The sequence below is a fragment of the Scyliorhinus canicula genome, chromosome 1, assembly GCF_902713615.1.
Source record: "Scyliorhinus canicula chromosome 1, sScyCan1.1, whole genome shotgun sequence".
Taxonomy (NCBI): domain Eukaryota; kingdom Metazoa; phylum Chordata; class Chondrichthyes; order Carcharhiniformes; family Scyliorhinidae; genus Scyliorhinus; species Scyliorhinus canicula.
Genome location: NC_052146.1, coordinates 202,340,350 through 202,364,587, shown reverse-complemented (window position 1 = coordinate 202,364,587; position 24,238 = coordinate 202,340,350). Strand labels below are relative to the sequence as shown.

The 24,238-nt window shown below is 42.4% G+C and overlaps 1 protein-coding gene across 4 annotated transcripts in view; it reads left to right on the top strand.

The window, feature by feature from the left end:
* The window catches only part of gpcpd1 (glycerophosphocholine phosphodiesterase 1), a 103,827-nt gene that overhangs the window by 9,024 nt on the left and 70,565 nt on the right, over positions 1-24,238 (top strand). For 2 of the 4 annotated variants that reach the window (XM_038806193.1, XM_038806210.1), the window contains 3 exons: positions 7,544-7,632; positions 18,284-18,374; positions 22,899-22,983. In XM_038806193.1, the coding sequence (XP_038662121.1) occupies positions 7,584-7,632; positions 18,284-18,374; positions 22,899-22,983 (225 nt within the window). In that variant the 5' untranslated portion in view covers positions 7,544-7,583. Of the gene's footprint in view, positions 1-5,297; positions 6,509-6,860; positions 6,965-7,543; positions 7,633-18,283; positions 18,375-22,898; positions 22,984-24,238 lie in introns of those variants that run through there. The other 2 variants (XM_038806202.1, XM_038806184.1) reach the window with 2 other exon arrangements.

Here is a 24,238-nt window from a genome sequence, read left to right as displayed (position 1 = left end):
ACACGCATATATCAGGACTTTACGGTGGAGCTGGCGAGGATGCAGGCTGCCTACAGCCGGGTGCAGAAGGCACTGTACATCAGCAAGGTATGGTGCAGCATAGTATATCCATCTAAGTTGAAGGTGACCAACAAATCAAAGGACTTTTATTTTGGGGTGGCGGAGGAGTTTGTGAAGGCAGAAGGAGTGGCAGAATTGAGAAATGGGACTGATTGGGTCGTGTACCGATGTAGCCTCATGTAACTTTATTTTTTCACTGCGTGTTGGTGTATTTACTAAATGAGTCGACGCTGTATATATTTGGACAAGGGAAGAGTTGGGACTTTCATTTGCAATGATGGGGGGGCTGCGACCATCGAAGCCTGGTAGAACAGGTTTTGGTGAATCTAGCCTGGGTGAAAAGTTGGGGGGAGGAGTTTACAAGAGGGAGGGGAGGAGTCTGGGGAGCGTGTCTACAATTCATGGGTGTCATTCACTGTACTCTTTTGGGGATTGGATGATGTTGAATATTAGGGGGGGTGGGTTGGGAGGTGGACTATATATGTCAATGGTGCCCATAGGCGATTCCTGATTCTTTTTCTTTTTTACTTTTGTTCCACCTTGGCAGGGTTTGTTTTATTTGATGCTTATTTGTCAGGTGGGCCGTTGTTTGGGGTGGTAGGAAGATGGGATCGTTGTTGTTAATAAGGGGATTGACATTGTATTCATTGGCGTTTACTGTTTGGTGGGGTGTAAGTTCTGAAGAAAATGGAGAATAAAAATATTTTTAAAAAATAGTATGACTCCCAAACTTCCTTGTCGCTTGCCATTTCAACTCAGCATTTTTCTCTTATGCCCACATCAGTCCTAGGCCTGCTACAATGCTCCAGTAATGCCCAACGCAAACTGGAAGAACAGCATCACCTCTTCTGATTAGGCACATTGTAATCTTCTGGGCTCAACATTTAAGTTAATTAACTCAGACAGCAAATTTCATCCTCCATCTTGACACTTTTTTTTCGTTGTTCTCTTGGCCTGTCTCAACATAACCCGCTCTGCCCCCAGATGGTCATTGTTCACTTCTGCTCCCATTGACACATTCTGAAATCTTTTGCCACTATTGGCATTCTTCACCGCTTAATGGCACCATTAGCACTTCCCTTTGTCTTGTGTCCACCTTTGCCATGACCTATCCCAATTCTATTCTCCCCCGCCTCCTCCACCCACTTCTCCGACTATATGATTCATTTGTGATACCTTCAATTGTGCAGAAAAGTCGTTTGGGCTCAAAACTTTAACTCAGTTTCTCTCCACAGTTGCTGCCAAACCATGTTAGCAATGGCTACAATACTTAAAAAGTCAACTGTGTTGGCCAAACTATTCCATCAGCGGAAAAAGAAAATAATACATAACTTCTCTATGCTTCAGTATTTTCCAATATCATCTTCACTCTAAATGGAAGTTATCATTCTCAAAGTGCACACACCCAAAATGTCAATAACATTCTTCCCGTGTCTGCGTGGGTTTCCTCCGTGTTCCTCCCACAGTCCAAAGATGTGTAGGTTGTTTAGCACAGGGGTAAATCGCTGGCTTTGAAAGCAGACCAAGGCAGGCCAGCAGCACTGTTCGATTCCCGTAACAGCCTCCCCGAACAGGCGCTAGAATGTGGCGACTAGGGGCTTTTCACAGTAACTTCATTTGAAGCCTACTTGTGACAAGCGATTTTCATTTCAGGTTGAGTGGATTGGCCATGCTAAATTGCTCCTTCGTGTCCAAAGGTTAAGGTGGTGTTACAGGATAGATACATTAGAAAATCACTCCAGGAGCAGGCCATTTGGCCCTTCAAGCCTGCATCTCCATACAATATGATCATGGGGCAGTGGTGTGGGCCTAGGGCAGATGCTCTTTCGGAGGGTGTAGTGCAGACGGACCAAATGACCACCTGCACTGCAAAGATCATGTGATTCTATCTCTCCATGCTGCAGGCCTGAGTACTCCTAACACTTGCAGTTTTTCTCCCTTTTTTTATTGCAATTTAATCTTTGGAGAATAAGATAGGAGCAGAATTAGGCCATTTGGCCCATCAAGTGCGCCACTCAATCATGGCTAAGTGTTTCTCATCCCCATTCTCCTGTCTTCTCCTCATAACTCCTGATCCTTTATTAATCAAGAACATATCTATCTCTGTCTTAAAGGCACTGTGATTTGGCCCCCACAGTCTTGTGCGGCAAAGAGTTCCACAGGTACCACAAATGTGAGGTAATGCATTTTGGAAGGTCTAATACAGGTAGGGAATATACAGTGAATAGTAGAACTCTCGAGTATTGACAGTCCGAGAGATCTTGGTGTACAGGTCACTGAAAGGGGCAACACGGGTGGAGAAGGTAGTCAAGAAGGCATACGGCATGCTTGCCTTCATTGGCCGGGGCATTGAGTATAAGAATTGGCAAGTCATGTTGCAGCTGTATAGAACCTTAGTTAGGCCACACTTGGAGCATAGTGTTCGCTTCTGGTCGCCACACTACCAGAAGGATGTGGAAGCTTTATAGAGAGTGCAGAAGAGATTTACCTGGATGTTGCCTGGTATGGAGGGCATTAGCTATGAGGAGAGGTTGAATAAACTTGGTTTGTTCTCACTGAAATGAAGGAGATTGAGGAACGACCTGATAGAGGTTTACAAAATTGAGGGGAAAAGACAGAGTGAATAGTCTTTTTCCCAGGGTAGAGGGGTCAATTACTAGGGGGCATAGGTTTAAGGTGCGAGGGGTAAGGTTTAGAGGAGATGTACGAGGTAAGTTTTTTTTTTTGGACCGAGGGTAGATAGATAGATAGAACAGTACAGCACAGAACAGGCCCTTCAGCCCTCGATGTTGTGCCGAGCAATGATCACCCTACTTAAACCCACGTAATCCGTAGCCCAACAATCCCCCCATTAACCTTACACTACGGGCAATTTAGCATGGCCAATCCACCTAACCTGCACATCTTTGGACTGTGGGAGGAAACCGGAGCACCCGGAGGAAACCCACGCACACACGGGGAGGACGTGCAGACTCCACACAGACAGTGACCCAGCCGGGAATCGAACCTGGGACCCTGGAGCTGTGAAGCATTGATGCTAACCACCATGCTACCGTGAGGGTAGTGGGTGCCTGGAACACCATGCCGGAGAAGGTGGTGGAAGCAGGGATGGTAGTGACGTTTAAGGGGCATCTTGACAAATACATTAGGATGAGAATAGAGGGATACGGATCCCGGAAGTGTAGAAGATTTTAGTTTAGATGGGCAGCATGGTCTGCGCAGGTTTGGAGGGCCGAAGGGCCTGTTCCTGTGCTGTACTTTTCTTCTATTCACCAACCTCTGGCTGAAGAAATTCCTCCTCATCACCGTTTTAAAGGATCGTCCCTTCAGTCTGAGGCTGTCCCCTTGGGTGACATTTTGATTCGTGGAAATATCCTCTCCATGTTTACTCTTATCTAGGCCCCTCGGTGTCCTATAAGTTTCAAGAAGATCCCCCTTTGTCTGTCTAAATTGTAAAATGAGTACAGACCCAGAGTCCTCAACCGCTCTCCATGTGACAGTCTATTCATTCCAGGGGTCATTCTTGTGAAACTCCTCTGGACCCTTTACAAGGCCAGCATATCCATCCTTAGATACTGAGCCCAAAACTACACTCAATACGCCAAACAGGGTCTGACCAGAGCCTTGTACAGCCTCAGAAGTACATTCCTGCTCTTGTATTCTAGCCCTCTCGATATGAATGCCAACATTATATTTGCCTTCCTAACTGCTGACAGAACCTGCACGTTAACCTTGGAGTATCTTGAACAAGGATTCCTAAGTATCTTTGTGCTTCTGATTTCCTAAGCCTCTTCCCATTTTAGAAAATCGCCTATGCCTCCATTCTTCCTTCCAAAGTGCATAACTTCTCTCTTTTCCACATTGTTTTCCATCTCCAACTTAGCCCACTCTCCTAGCCTGTCCAAGTACTTCTGCAGCCCTTCTGCTTCCTCAATACTACCTGTACTTCTGCATATCTTTGTAATATCTGTAAATTTGGCAACAGTGCCCTCCGTTCCTTCTTCAAGATTGTTAATATATTGTGAAAAGTTGTGGTCCCGACGCCGACTACTGAGGCACCGACTGCCATCCTGAAAAAGACCCGTTTATCACCACTCTGCCAGTCAGCCAATTCCCTATCCGTGCCAGTATCTTAGCCTTAACACCATGGGCTTTTCACTTATTTTAACAGCCAGCTATACGGCACCTTGTCAACGGCCTTCTGGAAATCTAAATGGATCACATCCACTGGTTCTCCTTTGTCTAACCACCTTGTTACCACCTCAAAGAATTCTAACAGATTTGTCTGACATGACCTCCCATTGATGAAGCCGTGCTGACTCAGTCCTATTTTATCATGCACTTCCAAGAACTCCTCAATCTCATCTTTAATAATGGTCACCTAAAACCTTACCAATGACCAAAGGCAGGCTAACCAGCCTACAATTTCCTATCTTTGCCTCCCTCCCTTCTTAAACAGGGGTGTTACATCAGCTGTTTGCCAGTCCTCTGGGATCCTCCCTGTCTCCAGTGATTCTTGAAAGATCATCACCACCACCAATGCCTCCAGAAACATCAGCTATCTCCTTTAGAACCCTGGAGTGTAGTCCTTCCAGTCCAGGTGGTTTATGCACCTTCAGACCTTCCAGTTTCCCCAGAACCTTCTCAGTGATAGCCACTGCATTAACTTCTTTTATATTACTAGCTAGCTTAAACTCATATTTCATCTTCTCCCCTCTTATTGCTTTTTTAGTTGTCCACTGCTCGCTTTTAAAGGCTTCCTAATCCTCACCACCTTATGTTTTTTATTTTGCTTTTATACTTTCCTTGACTTCCCTCATCCACCATGGATGCCTCATCCTTCCCGTAGCATGTTATCTCCTCCTTCGGATAAATTTCTGTTATGCCTCCTAAATAATCCCCAAAATCCCTGCCATTGCTGTTGCACTGTCTTCCTTACTAGGCTCCCCTTCCGATCAACTCTGGCCAGCTCCTCCCTCATTTCTTTGTAGTTACCTATATTCAGTTGTTACAATTTATAGGTCAGATTTGCTAGCTGCAGCTTAAATTGCAAAAAAAGTTCAATTTCATAAATACAGCGGTAGAGTTCTCTTCCTGTGATAGCATTATCTTCTGACTACCAGCAAGCCTAGTATTAACAGTCATTTATTACTAAAGTATTTTATCAAATTAAATGGTGGTATTTTCAAGTTAAATGGTATACAAGTTGACCGTTCAAGCTTCTGAAAATGGGGGTCAGCTTATATGCCAAGTATAAATGTGAGCCATTTGTGTGAGTTGGATGGTCCACATTGTGAAATGCAGGGTGTGTCTTGGGGGAAGACCACTTGGTGAGAGAACACCAGTGTGTATGCTATCTTTTCACCGGCACCTATTGATCGCGATAGTTATGCGATCAAAGATCTGAACATGTCCCACACTAATGAACTGCATTCTTTATGCCTATTCCACATATTATCTACCCATAACATCACTCCATCCAGTCGTTACCGTGGACATGCGCAAAATCTTCTGGAGGGAACTCGATGCTTTGCATGGTTTTGCCTTCAAAAATTACCATAGACTTTAATTTCATTCTGGCTGTGCAGGTTAGCACCACCATGAATCTTGTCTTCTCTGTTTTATCGGTTCGCTAGAACTGTTTTTAAACCATTCCGTGTTTGGCAGCAGGGCATATAAAAATGTTGATTAATCTTGCTGATGTGACTTAGTGCGTACTAGTGATTTTTCTACTATCTGATGATTAACCCTGGAAACTGGTTATTGCGGTGTCAATGTCTCTTGGTGGTCTTGAGCAATTTTGGTCTTCTGCCACAGCACCAGTCCCGAAAGACGTGCTATTAGGTAATTTAGACATTTGAATTCTCCCTCTGTACCCGAACAGGTGCCGGAATGTGGAAACTTGGGGCTTTTCACAGTAACTTCATTGCAGTGTTAATGTAAGCCTACCTGTGGCAATAAAAGATTATTATTATTGTTTTCTATAAAGTGACTGCGCCAACTAGCTATGGTCTGACATCTTTGCTGAATTCTGGGTTTGGCCTGACCCATTTAAGTGTTCGTTACACATTGCATTTTTGGTGACAACTTGCTTTCCTATCTACCTTTTGGGTCATAAACACATTTAGCTACCATACATTTGGCAAATGTAAGACCCAGACTGATCTTTCTGTTTCTCAAGTAGATGGTCCTCTTTGGCATCGCCATCCATTCTCACACCAGTTTTTCCATAACAGTGACTTTCCTTGATGCAGTACAATTATTTGACAAGTTGGCAAATATTGTGACTTTTAGCTTGAATACAGCTTTGTAATTCTTAATTTTTGCTTGTAACCCGTTTCTGTCATCACTTGTCCTGCCATGTTTGGTCAGCTCTGAAAGTGTGTCTTAACTCCTGTGCATCTTTGTTACACTTGCTGCCTGCCTGATTCCATGTGTTAACTTACCGGTAAGTAAAGCATGCATTTCCAGGAAGGAAAATAGAGGTTGACTGATGCAAGTATGGCACTTAGCTGGAAAGAGGGTCGACAGATACGCTGAGTACGCGCAGAAGCCTGATTTTTGGAGTTAAAAGTGGGGTTCTCTTGTATGCCTGGTTAACTTGTATGTACCGAATTTCATTATTCTGTAAGCTCAAAAACTGTATTCCAATGACGCTGAAGTGCAAGTGTGGAAAGGCAGAAAGATGTATCATTCGGCCACAACCATATGTTTTATAGCACCCAAATACAGATTCAGTACTTCCATGGCTGCCAACTTCATTTTGGCAATGATATTACAATACATTATCTTTTGTGCAGGTGGTGGTTCTTTACTGCCGTTTGAGTAATAACTCCACTGGTTACATGGCAATTTTGAAGATTTATTTTCTCAACTCTCGTCAACGAAAAGCTTGGATTGCTTTGTAAGTATTTGTAAAGGTTTAAATCAAGACACTGTTGGGGCTTAAGTAAGCTGTGATATTTGAGCAGTGCAGGAGATTTTCTTTTACATGCTTACTGAGGAGGAGTATCAGAATTTCTAAAAATGTTCTCTAAAAATAGTGTTGATTTTCAACAAGACAGAAGTGTGTTTCTTATTGATTTGGGAAAGATAAATTGGAGATTTAATTTGCAATTGACTGCTGCATTATGGTGAGAGTATTACATTGCTTGTCCATTGGCTAATTGCCACAAAAGGTTTTTGGTGACCTGCTCTAATGCCACTTAATGCATGAATATGGCTCTAAGTGGGAGAAACGTGACCACAATTTGACACCTCTCATAGCAATGCAGCTGCAATCGAAGTTCAATGCTCTGACAAGTGGGGGAACTTTGTGCTTACAGAGGATTTGGCAATCTGATGAGTAATTGGGTTCTAGTACCTTTTTGTAAATAACTAGTTCAGTAGCATTTGTCACCACAAGCAGCGCAACTTTTCCATATGTTAGTTTGAAAAGTTAGAATTGTTGTAACAATTCCATTAACTTGTGTTTTTACTCTAGGTAACATCAGCCATTCAATCGTTCCTCGACGTCGGCAAGCATGTCCACTTCACAGGTCACTTTCAAAATAAAGGGAGTTACTCTTCCAGGTATTCCACCGAAGGGTTAAATGATGTGTTGAAATTGTTGCATGGCAGCTTGTAATTGTGTAAGAGACTATGAAACTTCCTAATTAAATCTCGGATGTCTATGCATGTTTCCAGCAGAAAGGGAACAAATGCCTATTCAGCAATTCCTTGTGTAGTATTAAATTTTAACAAAATAGTTCTAGTTTCGTGTCATACTTGCCTTTTTTGTAAACATTTTATATTTGAATTAATATGATCAGTTTGTGTGGCAGACAATATGCAATAGCATTACTTTTGAGTGTAGCTGAATCACAAGGAAATAGTCTGGTAAATTGTTCTTTGTGTGTGTGTAATAAAACAAGACATTTATTTGTCAGTACTCTTAGTCACTCATTCCTTGAAATACTGTCATTGAAGTTTTATTGGCATTTCTGATCATTGTTTTCATTTGTTTCGTTTTGTTTTCCCTTTAATTATAGAGTACCCAATTATTATTTTTTCCCAGTTAGTGGCAATTTAGTGTGGCCAATCCACCTACCCTGCACAAACAGGCAGTACTTCTGTAACAGTATTGCCAAAAGACATGTATCTTTTTGTCCAGGTAACTTAAATATGAGTTTAATGCATTTGATCATGGGCATAAAACTACATAGTGGGAGGGCAACACGGTGGCGCAGTGGTAGCATTGCAGTCTCACGGCGTCGAGGTCCCAGTTTCGATCCCGGCTCTGGGTCACTGTCCGTGTGGAGTTTGCACATTCTCCCCATGTTTGCGTGGGTTTCTCCCCCACAGCCCAAAGATGTGCAAAGTAGGTGGATTGAACACGCTAAATTGCCCCTTAATTGGGAAAAATTCATTGGGTACTCAATTTAAAAAAAAAAAAAACTACATAGTGGGAGGTAGAGTTCAGTTATATGGAGAATTAGAAAATTAAAGTTAAAGGAGAAGGCAGAAGTGCAGATTAATGCTAAGGACTTTAAGCTAGTTAAAAGAGCCGAGGGTTCAGGAGAGGTTTGTGAAGTTTCCAGTCCACGTAATAAAGTAAGAGATTAGAAGGTGACAGGAATCTAACTTCAGGCGGAGCAAAAAAGGTGACGTGACGAATATGAGGGGTGGTCAATGCAGGACTGAAGGAGTTGTACCTCAATGCGCTCAGTATACGGAAAGGTAAATGAGTTTGTTGCACACATTGAAATTGGCCAGTACGATGTGGGCTTCACAGACGTGGCTGCAAGGCTATCGGGGTTGGGATCTAAATATCAAACTATATGTCATATTGAAGGACCTGTAGATGGACAGAGGGACATGCATTGTTAGTAATGAATGAAGTTACTCGGTAGTAAGATGCAATTAAAGAATCAGAAGGAATATAATCTGTGTGGATAGAATTGAGGAATCGCAATGGTAAAAAGCCCATGAAGGGGTTATGTACAGGCTCCCTAGCATAGACAGGATGTGGGACAGAAAATATATCAGGAGATAGAAAAGGCATATAAAAAATGTAATATCACATGGGGGACTTCAGTATGCAGGTGAACTGGGAAAGTCGGGTTGGGAGTAGGTCCCAAGAGAAGAAATTTGTGGAATGTCTAAGAAATGATTTGTGTTTTTTGGAGCAGCTTGTGGCAGCGCCTACTAGGGAACAGGCAATTTTAGATTTGGTGGTGTAATAAGGCAAACCTGCTTAAGGAACTTAAGGTGAAGGAACCCTTAAGGGACAGTGACCACAATAAGATTGGATTTATCTTGCAGTTGCAGAGGGAGAAGCTGGAATCAGAGGTAACGGTATTACAATTGAATTACGGTAACTACAAAGACATGGGGGAGGAGCAAGCCAGAGTTGATTGGAAGGGGAGCCTAGCAGGGAAGACAGTGGAACAGCAATGGAAGGACTTTTTGAGGATTATTTGGAGGCACAACAGAAATTCATCCTAAGTAAGAGGAAACATGCTAAGGGAGGACGAGGCATCCATGGTTGACGAGGGAAGTCAAGGACAGCATTAAATAAAAGCATACAAAGTGGCGAGGATTAGTGGGAAGCGTTTAAAAGCGAGCAAAGGACAATTTAAAAAAGTAATAAGGGGGAAGAAGATTAAATGAGTGAAGCTAGCCAGTAATATAACAAAAGATAGAGATTTTTTTCAATATAAATAAAGTAAGAGGGGGCAAGAATAGACATTGGATTACTGGAAAATGAGGTTGGAGACGTAGTAATAGGAAACAAAGTAATGGTAGAGGAACTGAATAGTTACTTTGCACATCAGTCTTCATGGTGGAAGACACCAGTGGGATACCAGAACGCCAGGAGAATCAGGGGACAGAGCTAAGTGTGGTGACAGTCACCTAAGGAGAAGGTTCTGGGGAAACCAAAAGGTCTGAAGGTGCATAAATTACCTGGACCAGTTGGACTACACCCCATGGTTCAAAGAGATAGCTGAAGCGATTGTGGAGGCATTGGTGATCTTTCGGGAATCACCGGAGACGGGAGGGTCCCAGATGACTGGAAAATGGCTAATGTAATGTATCAAGAGTGTTGTTAAGACGGAGATAGATAGATCCTTGATTAATAAGCGGATCACGGGTTATGGGGAGAAGACAGGAGAATGGGGATTAAAAACATATCAGCCATGATCTAATCTGCTCCGTCATTCAATGTGTCGATTGGCCTAATTATGGTCTTATGATTACAGACAGCAGTAATGTTAGGCTGTTGAAGTCTCAATCAGTGACAAAGTCAATTTGGACACTTGTTCTCAGAAAGATTATCTAGTAAAGACCATTTCCTTCCAAAAAGTGTGTTCATTGTTTTTTTTTATATAAAAAAGGTTTGCAAAGAAAACCAGTTGAACAAACTTGGTAGAACCTTTCTCAAAAGCTCCTGTTGATTACATAGTCCAATTATTTTCTGTTGCTGTGCGCTTCTACAGTTTGGTAGCTGAAGCCTGCTCTGAAAGTGTCCTGTGAGACTGATGAAATAGTCTCCTAAAATTAGAAATCCTACATGTAATCCAAAGGCAATAAATGGGTCTTTCACTCACCCATGATGCAGAAACCACCAAATTAATGGCGCTAACATGATTTTGAGTCATGTTCGATAACATTCATTCAGAATCTGTTGTTTCTAGAATTGAGTATAATTTGTTGATATACAAATCCAGGGTGAAGTATGAATATATTTGACTCTTAAGATATTAAAAGAAGTCCAGGACTCCTGTGGCAGTATGTAGGGGGAGGACGTACACAAGGTGGCTCCTGCTAGGGTACTGTACTTTTAGCCCAGTTTCTGGGAGCTTTTTGTTTAACAACCCAATTGATTAATCGAATGAGGTGCTAACATAGGGGAAATGCCCGGCAGGGCTATGGGGAAGAAGCTTGAACGCAGAAATTCGTAGACTGAATCAGAGGCTTCATGGGGCTCGTCAGTGGAAACAAAATGGCACAGGCAGCTTCTGGAACTCCAGCCACTCCACTTGCAGCACCTTGGCGGTGAATTTGAGAAGCAATGGCGGATTGTATCAGGCACCTCTGCAAGTCGATGGAAGAGGCCCTGGCTCCTATTCAGTTAGTATTGGAGAAGTCCCAACGAGATGGTAAAAGCACATTGCACTGCGATACAAGGCATGGCGGTGACTCTTTTGAGGCATAGCAATCAAATTGCACCTATGGAAGTGGAAATTTCTCTCACTGATGTGAATAAAGCACTGAAGGCCAAAGTGAATAATTTGAAGAATCACTCCAGAAGGCAAAATATTCGATCTGTTGGGGGTTGTCAGAGGGGATGGAAGGCCCATTTCCCTCGGAATATTTTGTGAAGGTGTTTGAGAAGATATTGTGTGGAGGGGATTCGCGTCCCCTCCCGAGCTGTTTCAAGCCCACCGGACACTCAACAGAGGCCCCAAACCAACGAACTACCGCAAGCAGTAATTGTGCCGTTTCATAACTTCCAAGAAAAAGACAGGTCCTGAGATGGGTAAAGGAGCATCGTGACTATAAATGGGACGGCCACGCCATCGGGCTTTTTCAAGAAGTTGGAGCAGAGCTCGCAAAGACGCAGGCAGCGTTTAACAAAGCCACAGCGTGTATAAAAGTGGAGTCCGATTTGGGATGGTGTACCCAGTGGTGCTTGGTGACGTTTGAGGGGAAAGACTTTTTTTTTTCCTGATGCACCAGAAGAGACTGATTTCTTTTGTAAAAAAGCTTTGGTTGGGTGCAGGTTGAGTGAGGTTTCTGAGCTTCTTTGGTGTTGGGGCATGTCGATATGGTGAGTTGGGATTCCATGTTCATGTTTTGCATTTCTTCTTTTTTTTTTTACAAATTTAGAGTACCCAATTCATTTTTTTCCAATTAAGGGGCAATTTAGTGTGGCCAATCCATCTAGCTTGCACATTTTTGGGTTGTGGGGGCAAATCTCATGCAAACACTGGGAGAATGTGCAAACTCCACCCGGACAGTGACCCAGAGCCGGGATCGAACCTGCGACCTCGGTGCCGTGAGGCCACAGTGCTAATCCAATGCGCCACCATGCTGCTTGCATTTTTTGTTCTTATTTGGGTTGAGTGTTTCAAAAGTTGGACTTGAGTGGGGGGGGGGGGGGGGGGGGGGAGGTTTAATGTTATGGAGACGTATTGCTGCTCTTGGTATAACTGATATGGAAATATGGAGTACTTTTTGTGTCTTTCTTCTGTTAGTATCTTTCTTCACTCAAGGCAGGAGCTGCCCTGCTAGCTGAAGAGTTAGCTAACTGGAGCGAACCGATGGGGGTGACTGCAGCACATTATTAGTTTTGTTTTACATGAGTTTAGTGTTTTTGTTCTGATTGGGGTAAGGTTTATTAGAAGTAGGTTTTGGTAGCTTTTGTTTGTCTTACTTTTTTCTATGTATATTTGCATCTGGTACTGTGGGAGAAGGGGGATGGCGGACAGGGATAGTTGCTGACGTGACTGCATATATTTCTTTCTTTTGCCTTGCTAGTTTGGCGGCCATTTTAAGTGGTCTTGTTGGCTGTACTTTGTGTAAGATTCGATAATCCCTCTCGGTGGAAATAGCTGAGTCCAGATCAAAGGGGGCAGGGGGAAGCGGCACCAAATTAGTTTGGTCACCTGCAATACAAGGGGTTTGAATGGCTACATGAAAAGATCTAGGGTATTTGCTCACCTTTTGAATGCTGATGTGGTGTTTCTGCAGAAGATTCATTTGCAGAAGGGGGAGGTGGGTGAAGTAAGTTTTAAATTAGAGCTTTGATGGTCGGGCCTGGGGTGCAGCAATTGGATCAATAAAAGGTTTCAGTTTTCTGCCACTTATCTCTTGGGCCCTAATGGTGGGCACAAGATTGTTAGTGGATCTTTGATGGGCACCCCCTAGTTAATGTTGTGCATTGTTGGCTTTCATGGAACAGCTTTTTGTGTGGGGGGGGGGGTTGCACCTGAGGAATAAAAATAATTTTTTCACCCCTGTCCACACTCTTATATTGACTCTCTTGTGGTAGGAAGGTCTCCTCTCCCTTTGGTAGAGGGTGGAGTATTTGGTGATTTGAGACCATGCCCCACATTTTGTGAATTTTATAGTCTGGTCCCTCCCAACCACTGCCATGGAGATTGGTGCAGCATATTTAACGGATAAAAGATCTTGCGAATGCATGTCCAATACCATTGAGGGAAATATTAAATTTAGTAAGTGCGTTTATTTCACCTATGTTGTGGGAAACCTTTGAGGTGGATATCAGGGGATATAATGTCTGACAAAGAACACATGGAAAGGACTGTGGGGAGTGGAGTGGAAGGGCTGAGGCAGGTGGACCCCATCGGTCCTCGCTTGCCCCAACCCTGGAGTTGCTTGCAAGCAGGAGAAAGCTGCCGACACAATTTGAATTGCTATCCGATAAGACCATGATGCAGCTGCATTTGAGGGGTTATTTTATGAACACTGGACCTTTTAGCTCATTGGGCAGATAAGGTACTTGTGGCAATTTGGTTACCACCTAAGGTCAATGCAGCTTTTGAAACCTTTTATCAGGATCTTTATGGGTCGCTGCATCATGGAGCCACCGGTGGAGAGTTTGGCCAAGACAGGGTTTTTGGATGGGTTATCCATCCCAGTAATGGAGTGGGAGAGACGGGAAGAGTTTGAATCCCAATTGGGCCCTGAGGAAATTTTATGAAATGCATTTGGTTGATGCAGATTAAGGCTCTTGGCCCTGTAGGATTTCCCCATTGAGTTTGGTAAGACGTTTGCAGAGCAATTGATTCCTCTAACCGTGGATATGTTTAATGACTCCCTGTCCTGGGATTTGTTGCCTATTGCACTTGCGTAGGCCTCTATTTCCCTGGCCCTCAAGATGGCCACAGATGCTATGGAATGTGGATAGTTTCACTTTTGATTATAGACGCTAATGTTACTTGCAAAGTGTTGGCACCGCAGTTGGAGTACCGCTACCCAGAGGTGATCTCCGAAGAAGGGCTTCGTCAAGGGTCCACAATTGTCAGCCAATATACGCTGACTATTAAATATTGTCTTTTGTTTTTTTGCTGGCCATAGCATCAAGATCTTCCTGTACATGGAGAGGAATAAGTTGGGGAGGGTGGGGTGTTCTTGTATGCAGATGATCTGCTTTTTACATTAGGAACCCAGTATTCACTAGGATGAGATAATGAAGCTACTTGGGTGTTTTGGCTCCTTCTCTGGGTACACGTTGAATTGAATAAGAGCGAATACTTCCCGTTTCCCCCAGCGAGGGGAGCACATCTGGGGGTGATATCATTTGGCCTTGCCAGATCTAGCTTTCGTAATCTGGGTATCCAGGTGGCTCGCACTTAATCCTCACTTCCTAAATTAAATTACGCTGGTCTTGTTAATGGTGGCAAATCTGATTTACTGAAGTGGGATAACCTCCCCTGTGGCGGTCAGGGCTCATGCTATTAAAATGAATGTCCTGCCAAGTTTTTTTTTTTTTTTCCTTTTTCAGTGTGTCTCCACTTTCCTCTCCAGGTCCTTTTTTTTATCAGAGATAACAAATTAGTGACCTCCTTTATTTGAGTGTGTAAGATCCCAAGGATCCAAAGGGCCTTCCTCCAGAGATATCGACAGCCAGTTGGTCTAGCTTTACTAAATTTTCTTGTTGGGCAGCCAATATTCAGAAAGTATTGGAGTGGTTTAGTGATCAGTGTTCCACATGGTGGCAAATAAGAGTTGAGTTCATGTAGGAGTTCTAACATGGGTGCATTAGTACCTGCCTCGCTGCCGTTCCCTCCTGCAAGATTTTCTTCGACGCCAGTATCTTGTCCACACTGAGAATCTGGAAGCAGTTCAGACAGCATTTTAAATTTCACTCTGTCTTTGCTGCCCCCTATCTGCAATAATCGCCTCTTTGCCAGTGGATTTAGACTCCACGTTTGGGTCATGGGAGGAGGAGAGGTTTGAGGACTTGTTCGTGGAGGAAAGATTTGTCGGCTTGAAGTTATTGTTGGAAAAATTTCAACTGCCTGCTTCCTGTCGGTTTAGATATTTTCAGATTCACATTTTGTGTTGGGCTTGTCCCTTGGCACCACCATCCTCCCTGAAGAGGCCTTTTGTCTTTGGCTGGTCTGATGAGGGGTTTTTTGGAAGTCTGCTTTGTTGAATGAGATAAAGATGAAATGAGAGGGTGAATTGGGTTCTATTCTGGATGATTAGATGTGAGGCTCTTTGCAAGGTCAACTCCACATACTCTTGTGCGCTCATCTTAATTTGATCCAATTCAAGGTGGTGCACAGGGCTCATCTGACCAAGGTGAGGATGATTGGACTTTTGTCTGGGTGGTGTGAGCATTGTACGTGGGGAGGGCAGGGGGAGGACACGACACTCGTATATAATCTGGTCTTGTCCCAAGTTAATAAGCTTTTAGGTTTCTTTCGTCAGCACCACATCAGAGAGAACTAATTGTTGAACTGGAGCAATGTCCGCTGGTGGACATTTTCGGGGTGTCAGACTTGCCCGTGCTCCAGATGGGGATAATGGTGGATGTCTTCGCCCTTGCCTTGTTAATAGGCAAGTAGCGAATTATGCTTTGGTAGAGGTCTCCTACTCTGCCCAGTGCCTCGCCTGGTTGGATGATCTCATGTCAGTCCTTCATCTTTCAAAAATTTGTTCTTGGGATGTGGGCATCGCTGGTTGGGCCAGCATTTGTTGCCCACCCCTAATTGCTCTTGAACTGAGTGGCTTGCTGACCATTTCATGGGGGCAGTTAAGAGTCAACCGCGTTGTTGCGTGGGTCGAGAGTCCCATGTAGGTCAGACCTGGTAAAGATGGTAGATTTCCTTCCCTGAAGGACATTAGCGAACCAGATGGTTTTTTTTACAATAATTGGCAATGGTTTTGTTAGGCTTTTAATTCCAGCTTTTTATTGAATTCAAATTTCACCATCTGCCATGGTGGGATTCAAACCTGGGACCCCAAACCCTCCGAACGTTGCCCTGGGTCTCTGGATTATCAGTTCAGTGACAATACCACGAGCTACCGTCTTCCCCCAAGTTTGGAGAAGGTCATGTACACCATTAGAGGGTTGGTAGAAGTAAATCTACCCAAGATGGCAGCCATCAATTTCCTTTTTCAAAAGAGTTGGTCACCGTCAGGTGTTAAGGGGGTTTGATTATTAATATTGGGGGATTAAGTTTTTAGTTGGGTTTTTATTGTTGATTGTGATCTTTTTTGCATTCTAATTTGAAGCAAATATTCTGTTTCCAATGAAAAAGTTTTCAATAAAAATATTTTTAAAAGTCCATTCTAGGATATTTTTCTGAATGTTCCAAAATAACAAAATATAGTCGATAATCTGAAAGAGGCAAATAATCCAGTTGTCTAATATTAACTTTAAATATTTTCAGGATTCCTAAAATCTGTAGAACTAAATTGTAGATTTGGTACAAATATTTGGAACTGGTAAATGGTTTCAAAATTTTACATCATTATTTACATGCAGCCAAGTTGCACCAAGTAAATGGTCCACATGAATATATTTAAATTATAATTTTAATCTTTCAATTAAATGTTACTCTTGATTTGCACTAAATTTCAAAGCGTTTGTGTGATAATTAACAAAATATATGTTTAGCTTACAGTCTCGTGTATTTCTAGTTGCACACTGAGACCTTGGATGTACCTGAGTTCTCAGAATTTTCAGTTCATTTGACATTTTGTGCTCTTCCAATGCCCAGATGCCATACCAATTCTTTCTTGTCTTTTGAGTAACAGATCAATATCATTTTTTTGTTTTTGCAGTGTCCAATAATTAACCTAAAATAAACTTCACATGTTCAAGAGAACGTCTTTGCTTTCATTTTCTTGTTGGAAGATACCAAAAAATAAATCATTGGCATTAAGCAATGCGGGTGTGCTAGAGATTCTGGCTTCTCTTAAAAAGGTGCCAAATTAGCCATTATATTCCGGGTTTAAGCAGTCTTAAGGTGAAATATTTTCTTGGAGTGGCACTGCTGCCTCATAGCTCCAGGGACCCCAGTTCAGGTGGGCATCAGGTGACTCTGGAGTTTGCACTTTCTCCCCGTGTCTCTGGGTTTACACTGAGTGCTCCGGTTTCCTCCCACAGTCCAAAGATGTGCAGGTTGGGTGGATTGCCCTTGGTGTCCAGATTGGTTAAGTGTGGTTATGGGGATAGGGTGGAGGTATGGGCTTAAGTGGGATGCTCTTTCCAAGGAGCAGCACAAACTCGATGGGCTGATAGCTTCCTTCTGTGATTTTGAAATGTGCAACCTGGATGGAAATGTGCAACCTAGATGTATGTTGCATAGCTTGTCCTGCACAGGAGATTTGGTTCATTCTGGAAGTTCAATTTACGCATCACTTGGCTTGCTTGAGTAATTGGTAACCTGCAGTCAATCTAAAGGATACAGTCTGCCATTTTGGAATTTGCAGAGCTCACTTAAAGTATATCCAGTTCAACATTAGACATGTAACTTTGCAAGCCATTGCTTGTTTTTGACTTCATACTGACCCGAAATGGGGAAAAATTGCTTGTGTGGTGCCGCTTTTCAGATAATGACGTAAGTGCGACGTGAGTGGATTTCTCCCATAAAGGGTCTTTGCTGTATTTCTTTCTGTAGGCGTGTCTGTCCCAAGGTAGTTTCCCTTTGTGAAATTGGTACTTCAGTGACATTAGCTGTATTAATATAGAAATAGATTAAAAAGTTGTAATTGTTTTATGCAGTGTTCTTTGTCTGAACACTTGTTAGGTGCAGCCTTGAATTACATCTGGTTGGGCAGCACGGTGATGCAGTGATTAGTGCTGTGGTCTCATGGCACCGAAGACCTGGGTTCGATCCTGGCCCAGGGTCACTGTCCGTGTGGAGTTTGCACGTTCTCCCTATGTCTGCGCGGGCCTCACCCCCACAACCCATGCTAAATTGCCTGGGGGGGGGGGGAAGAGAATTGGGTTCTGTAAATTTATTTTAATAAAAGGAATTGCATCTAGTTGTACAGTGTGATTAGTTGAACTTAACCAAAGATAGCATAAGCCAATCAATTATAACATGGCTGCTGAGTTATTCAGTTAATCAACATCCTAAGCCTAGTGATCAGAGTTCTAATTACAAAATCTATACTTTTTATATTTGACCTGCGAATGTTTGTGCACATGCATGTCTGTTCCTTCCAAGTTGACTTTTTTTTATCTTTTGTACCTTAGGAGAAGTGTTTGCAGTATGTGGAAATTCAGCTGTACTCGGCAATTGGTATCCACAGAAAGCAGTGTTTCTGGAACCAGATGCAAATGATAGGCAAGTGTATAAGAGGATGGATTGCTGCCAGATAAAATTTGTGGAAGTGTCTAATCGCAGTGCAATAATTTCAATTTACTCGGTCTCTTAGCTCTCTGGTTTCTGTAGTTCTAGTTTGTTAAAATGTACTTACTGCTGTTGGCATATGTTTTTCCTGCTGTTTGTTTATTTTTGAAAGCTGAATCGCGTGCTAGTCATATTAGAAATGACAGGATCTATCGGATGAATACATGGCTGAAGAGATGGTGTCAGAGGAGGATTTCGGATTCCTGGGGCATTGGGTTCTGTAGGGGGTAGGACCTGTACAAATTGGACAGGTTGCACCTGGGCAGGACTGGGTCTGATATCCTAGGGAGAGTGTTTGCTGGAGCAGTTGGGGAGGGTTTAAACTAATATGCCAGGGGAATGGGAACCTATGTAAGGAGGGAGCAAGGACAGAAAGAAAGGGTACTAAGAAAAATGATAGGCAGAGAACCCAAGGACAAAATTCAAACAGATCTGTAGCGAAAAATATTGGGAGCAAGACAAACGACGTCAAAAAGACAAGTTTAAAATGCTTTGTGCCTTAACGCGCACAGCATTTTCAAGAAAATTGGTGAACTACTTGCACTGAAACGATACGATATAATTGGGATTACAGAGACATGGCTACAGGGTGACCAGGGATGGCAACAATGTCCCAGGGTACGCAGTATTTAAGAAGGGTAGGCAAAAAAGAAAAGGCAGTGGAATGGCATTGCTAGTTAAAGAGGAAATTAACACATAGTGAGAAAGGATATTGCTCTGACAATGTGGAGTCCATATGGGTAGAGTTGAGAAATACCAAGGAGCAAAAATCACTAGAGGGTGTCATACCTCCCAAACTGCAGTGGTAATGTTGGGAATGGCATTAAATTAGAGATACATGTGATGAGGAAATATCTTGAGCATGGGTGATTTTAATCTGCACATGGATTGGGCAAATCATATTAGCCACAGTAATGTAGAAGAGGAATTCCTGAAGTGTATATGGGATGATTTTCTTGTCCAATATGTGAAGGAACCAACTGGAGAGTAGGCCATCTTAGACTAGGTACTGTGTAATGAGAAGGGAATCATTACCAATCTAGCTGTGCAAGACTCTTTGGGGATGAGAGACCATAACATAGAATTTTTTATCAAGCTGGAGAGTGAAGTAGTTGATTTGGAGACTAGGGTGCTGAATCTTAAAGGGCACTATGAAGATATGAGGCATGAATTGGACTTGATTGGGGAGAGTTATGTAAAGGGATGACGGTGAATAGGCAATGGCAAGCGTTCAAGGAACGCTTGGAGGAACAGCAACAACAGTTTATTCCAGTCTCTCAAAACAAAATGGGTAAGAGGGCCAATCCATGACTTGCAAAGGAAGTTAGAGATAATATCCGATCCAAGGAAGACTCATACAGATTGGCCAAGAAAAATGATAGGTCTGAGGATTGGGAGCAGTTTAAAATTCAGCAACAAAGAACCAAGAGATTGGTTAAGAAGGGGAAAACACAATATGAAAAGTAAGCTTGCAGGGAATATAAAGACTGACACGAAGAATTTCTATAAGTACATGAAAAGAAAGAGATTGGTGAAGATGAATGTAGGCCCCACCACAGACTGAAACGGGGGAATGTATAATTGAGGACAAAGAAATCGCTGAGCAACTGAATGCATACTTTGGTTCTGTCTTCACAAAAGAGGACACCAATCAGATACCAGAAATGTTGGAGAATGCAAGATTTAGAGAGGGGGAAGAATTGAGGGAGATCAATATTAGTAGTGAATTGGTGCTGGGGAAATTGATGGATTGAAAGCTGATGAATCCCCAGGGCCTGATCATCTACATCCCAGAGTACATAAAGAAATGGCTCTAGAAATAGTGGATGCATTGGTGGTCATCCTGCAGCATTCTATAGACTCTGGAGTAGTCCCTGCAGATTGGAGGGTAGCTAATGTCACTCCAATATTTAAAAAGGGAGGTAAGAGAGAAAACAGGGAATTATAGACCAGTAAGCCTAACGTCTCTAGTAGGGAAAATTCTGGAATCCATTATCAAGGATTTTGTAACAGAGCATTTAGAAAAGTGGCAGGATCAGACAGAGTCAGCATGGATTTGTGAAGGGAAAATCATGCGTGACAAATCTATTGGACTTCTTTGAAGATGTAACTAGTAAAGTTGACAAGGGGGAGCCAGTCGATATGGTGTATTTGGACTTTCAGAAAGTGTTTGATAAAGTCCTGCATAAGAGATTATCATGTGAGATTAAAGTGTATGGGATTGGGGTATTGAGATGGATAGAAAAGTGTTTGGCAGAAAGAAAACAGAGTAGGAATTAATGGGTTCTTTTCAAATTGGCAGGCAGTAACTAGTGGGGTGCCACAGGGATTGGTGCTGGGACCCCAGATATTCACAATATATATTAATGATTTAGACGAGGGAACAAAATGTAACATCTCAAAAGTTTGCAGATGATACCGAATTGGGTTGAAGAGTAAACTGTGATGAGGTTGCAGAGATCCTTCATTCAGCATGACCTATACAGGGTGGGTGAGTGGGCAAATCAACGGCGGATGCAATTGAGTGTGGATAAATGTGAAGTTATTCACTTTGGAAGCAAAAACAAGAAGGCAGATTACTACCCGAATGGCTGTAAATTGGGAGAGAGGAGTGTGCAGCGGGACCTGGGTGTCCTTGTGGCTAAAGGTAAGCATGCAGGTGCAGCAGGCAATAAAGAAATCAAATGGATTGTTGGCTTTCATTGCGAGAGGTTGGAGTACAGCAGCAGGCATGTGTTGTTGCAGTTATAGAGGGCCTTTGTGTGTCTACACACCTAGAATATTGTGTGCAGTTTTAATCTCTTTATCAGAGGAAGGATGTTCTTGCTCTCGGGTGTGCAGCGAAGGTTTACCAGGCTGAATCCGGGGATGATGGGACTTGAGTACGAGGAGAGACTGACTAGGTTAGGATCGTTCTCGCAGGAGTTCAGACGAATGAGGAGAGATCTCATAGAAACTTGTAAAATTCTAACATGACTAGATAAGGTAGGTGCAGGGAGGGTGTTCCCAATGGTGGGTGTGTCCAGAACCAGAAGTCAGTCGGAGGATTTGGGGTAGACCATTTAGGAAATGAAATGAAAATCGCTTATTGTGAGGAGAAATTTCTTCACCCAAAGAGTGGTGAGCCTGTGGAAATCATTGCCACAGGAAGTAGTTGAGGCTAAGACATTGAATGCATTCAAGGGCAGCTAGATATGGCACAAGGAAAATGGGATCAAGGGTTATGGGGGACAAAGCAGGTTTAGGCTATTGAGTTGGACGATTAGCCATGATCATGCCGAATGGTTGAGTAGGCTTGAACGTTCGAATATCTGTTTCTATGAAGCATCGTCTTGTGTACCAATTATTGCTTAGGGTGACATTAAACTATCTGAATTAGGATTCATGATATTGGAACAATTGCTGTTTTGACTCCATAGTGGCTAGTATATTTCATTAATTTTAGTTCCATTCAAATTGGGGAAAGTACAGTCCACAGTTGACTAGCAAATCCACAAATTATCCTGTTGCAAGAGACGCCTTTGGTCAGATTTGTTCCTACTTTACTGGTAACAGGAAAGGTAATGTTTCTCCCGTTTCTCCCCTTTGCCAGTAAAATCAGGTTCTAATTGATTCTTTTGAATTAGGCGTGGCTCCAGCGATTCTGCTTTTACTCTTGATTATTTATGCAAAGGTTTGTTCATGGCTTAGGTCTCGAGCAAAAAAATACATGAGCTTCATAATTTAATTCCGCTCCCTCCTTAATTCACAGTTTGACAGTTCAAATTTATGATTATCAGTACCCCTTCTGTGTTTCAATATTTTTAATAATCTATGTTTTAAAAATAAAAGAGTTGGTGGAATTAGGGAGGACAAAGAGCCTCATGGAATTGATTACTTTGGTGACTTTATCTAGATCAATTGACTCCAATCGCCAAGGCTAGCATCTTCGGGTTTGTCATGTACCTTGGGTTATAAACTTAAATACGTTTTTCCCTACAATCGACTTTTAATGTACTTTTACTCCCTTCTGGTCCAAAATTATAACTAACTGTTCACATGTGCTTTAAAGGCTCTAAATAGTTGGTTTGTAATAACCTCAATGTAAAATCAAAAGGCGGTATGGTGGCAGAGTGATGAGCACTTCTGCCTCGCAGCACCAGGGACCCAGGTTGAATTCCGGCCTCTGGTGACTCTGTGGAATCTGCACTTCCTCCCCGTGTCTGCGTGGGTTTCCTCTGAGGGCTCCAGTTTCGTCCCACAGTCCAAAGATGTGCTGGTTAGGTGGATTGGCCATGCTAAATTGTCCCTTAATGCCCAAAATGGTTAGATAGGATTACAAGGTTAGGGTGGCGGTGTGGGCCTAAGTAGGGTTCTTTTTTTAAGGGCCGGTGCGGACACGATGGGCCGAATTGGCTCCTGCACTGTAGGGATTCTATCAAATGATGTTAATGAGATGTTTCTGACATTTTTCTGCAGCCTAATATGGAGAGCAACAGTCATTCTCCCAGGCGCCACTGTTTTCCAATATCGCTATTTTAAATGTTACGTCATAGAACGCAAGGTAAGACATGTTTTCTGGACTATACTAAATGACATGTCTTATTTTTGAGAATTCTGCTGTAAAATCTGATGGATTATTTGCTCTCAAACATGATGTTGTATAAGCAGATACCAGGAGATGGGTATGGTCTGGGTAAAGTTTTGTTGTCTGGTATTTCCATTTTCTCTCCCTCCTTCCTCCTGGAGGAAGGACAAGATTGGGCTCGGTGCAGCTGAATAGCCAATTGACAGTGGCCATCATGCATAAAATGAAGTTAATTTTACAGGGGTAAAGAGAGAGAAAATGGCAAGCAAAGACATGGCTTTTCTAGGTTAGATATTTGTCACAAAATCCTTGTCCTTAATCCAGCCACTCATACAATGAATGCAATCTATGACATTGACTGATAATATCTTCTGATTAAACCAAAAATAAATTGAGGATTAACTAGTAGAGGTAGTGTAGTATGTTAAACTGTTCCATTCACTTGTTCTGCATTGGCAACTTCATTCCTATATTGTGTAAAATATTTTCCTTCTGCAAATATATAGACTTGACCCACTTTCCTTCCCTTTTGCGTTATATTTTTTGAGAGTTTATTATTGGTTGGCTCACTTTAGCAGCAGTAAATAATCTGTTGCATCATCTACTTTCTCTCAATTGGCAATCAATTCGCTTCTTTAAAGATTTATTACCATTAGATTCCTTTTAATGTCAGCATGTTGCAAGTATTCTTTTTTCATCTTTCTATACTTGGTTTTTAAAATGAAGAGCGGCAACCTTTAGAGGAGTTCATAACCTGAGTGCTTCAGTTTTACTTTAATTGAACTTCCTGAAAATGCACGAACAATTAAATGTTTTTTAAAAATCAATTGCTGTTCTAACAAATGTACAAATCAACAGAAATTGATTGAAGTAAAAGAAAGCGAAGCTATTTATCAGTGTTGCCACTAGGATTTCTGTAAAGTATAATGGTGGCGCTGGAATTTTTCTTTGGTGTGGTTGTCAAGAAAGAGGATTTTGAGCAATATAACATTAAGACACTGGTAATTCCTGGCTGCTTGTCATTGATGGTGAAAAAGGTTTGAGCTAAATAAAACACTTGTTGGCAAGTGGACAGGCTTTTGTATTGGGGGCATTGATGCTGGTATGTCAGATCAACCTTGTGACAACACTGATTTTAATTTTACCTATTGGTTTCAAACAAAAACTGAAACATTTAGAAATGTCCCTTTTTTGTTTTCATTATTTGTGCTTGTGCATGAGGCCATTTTGA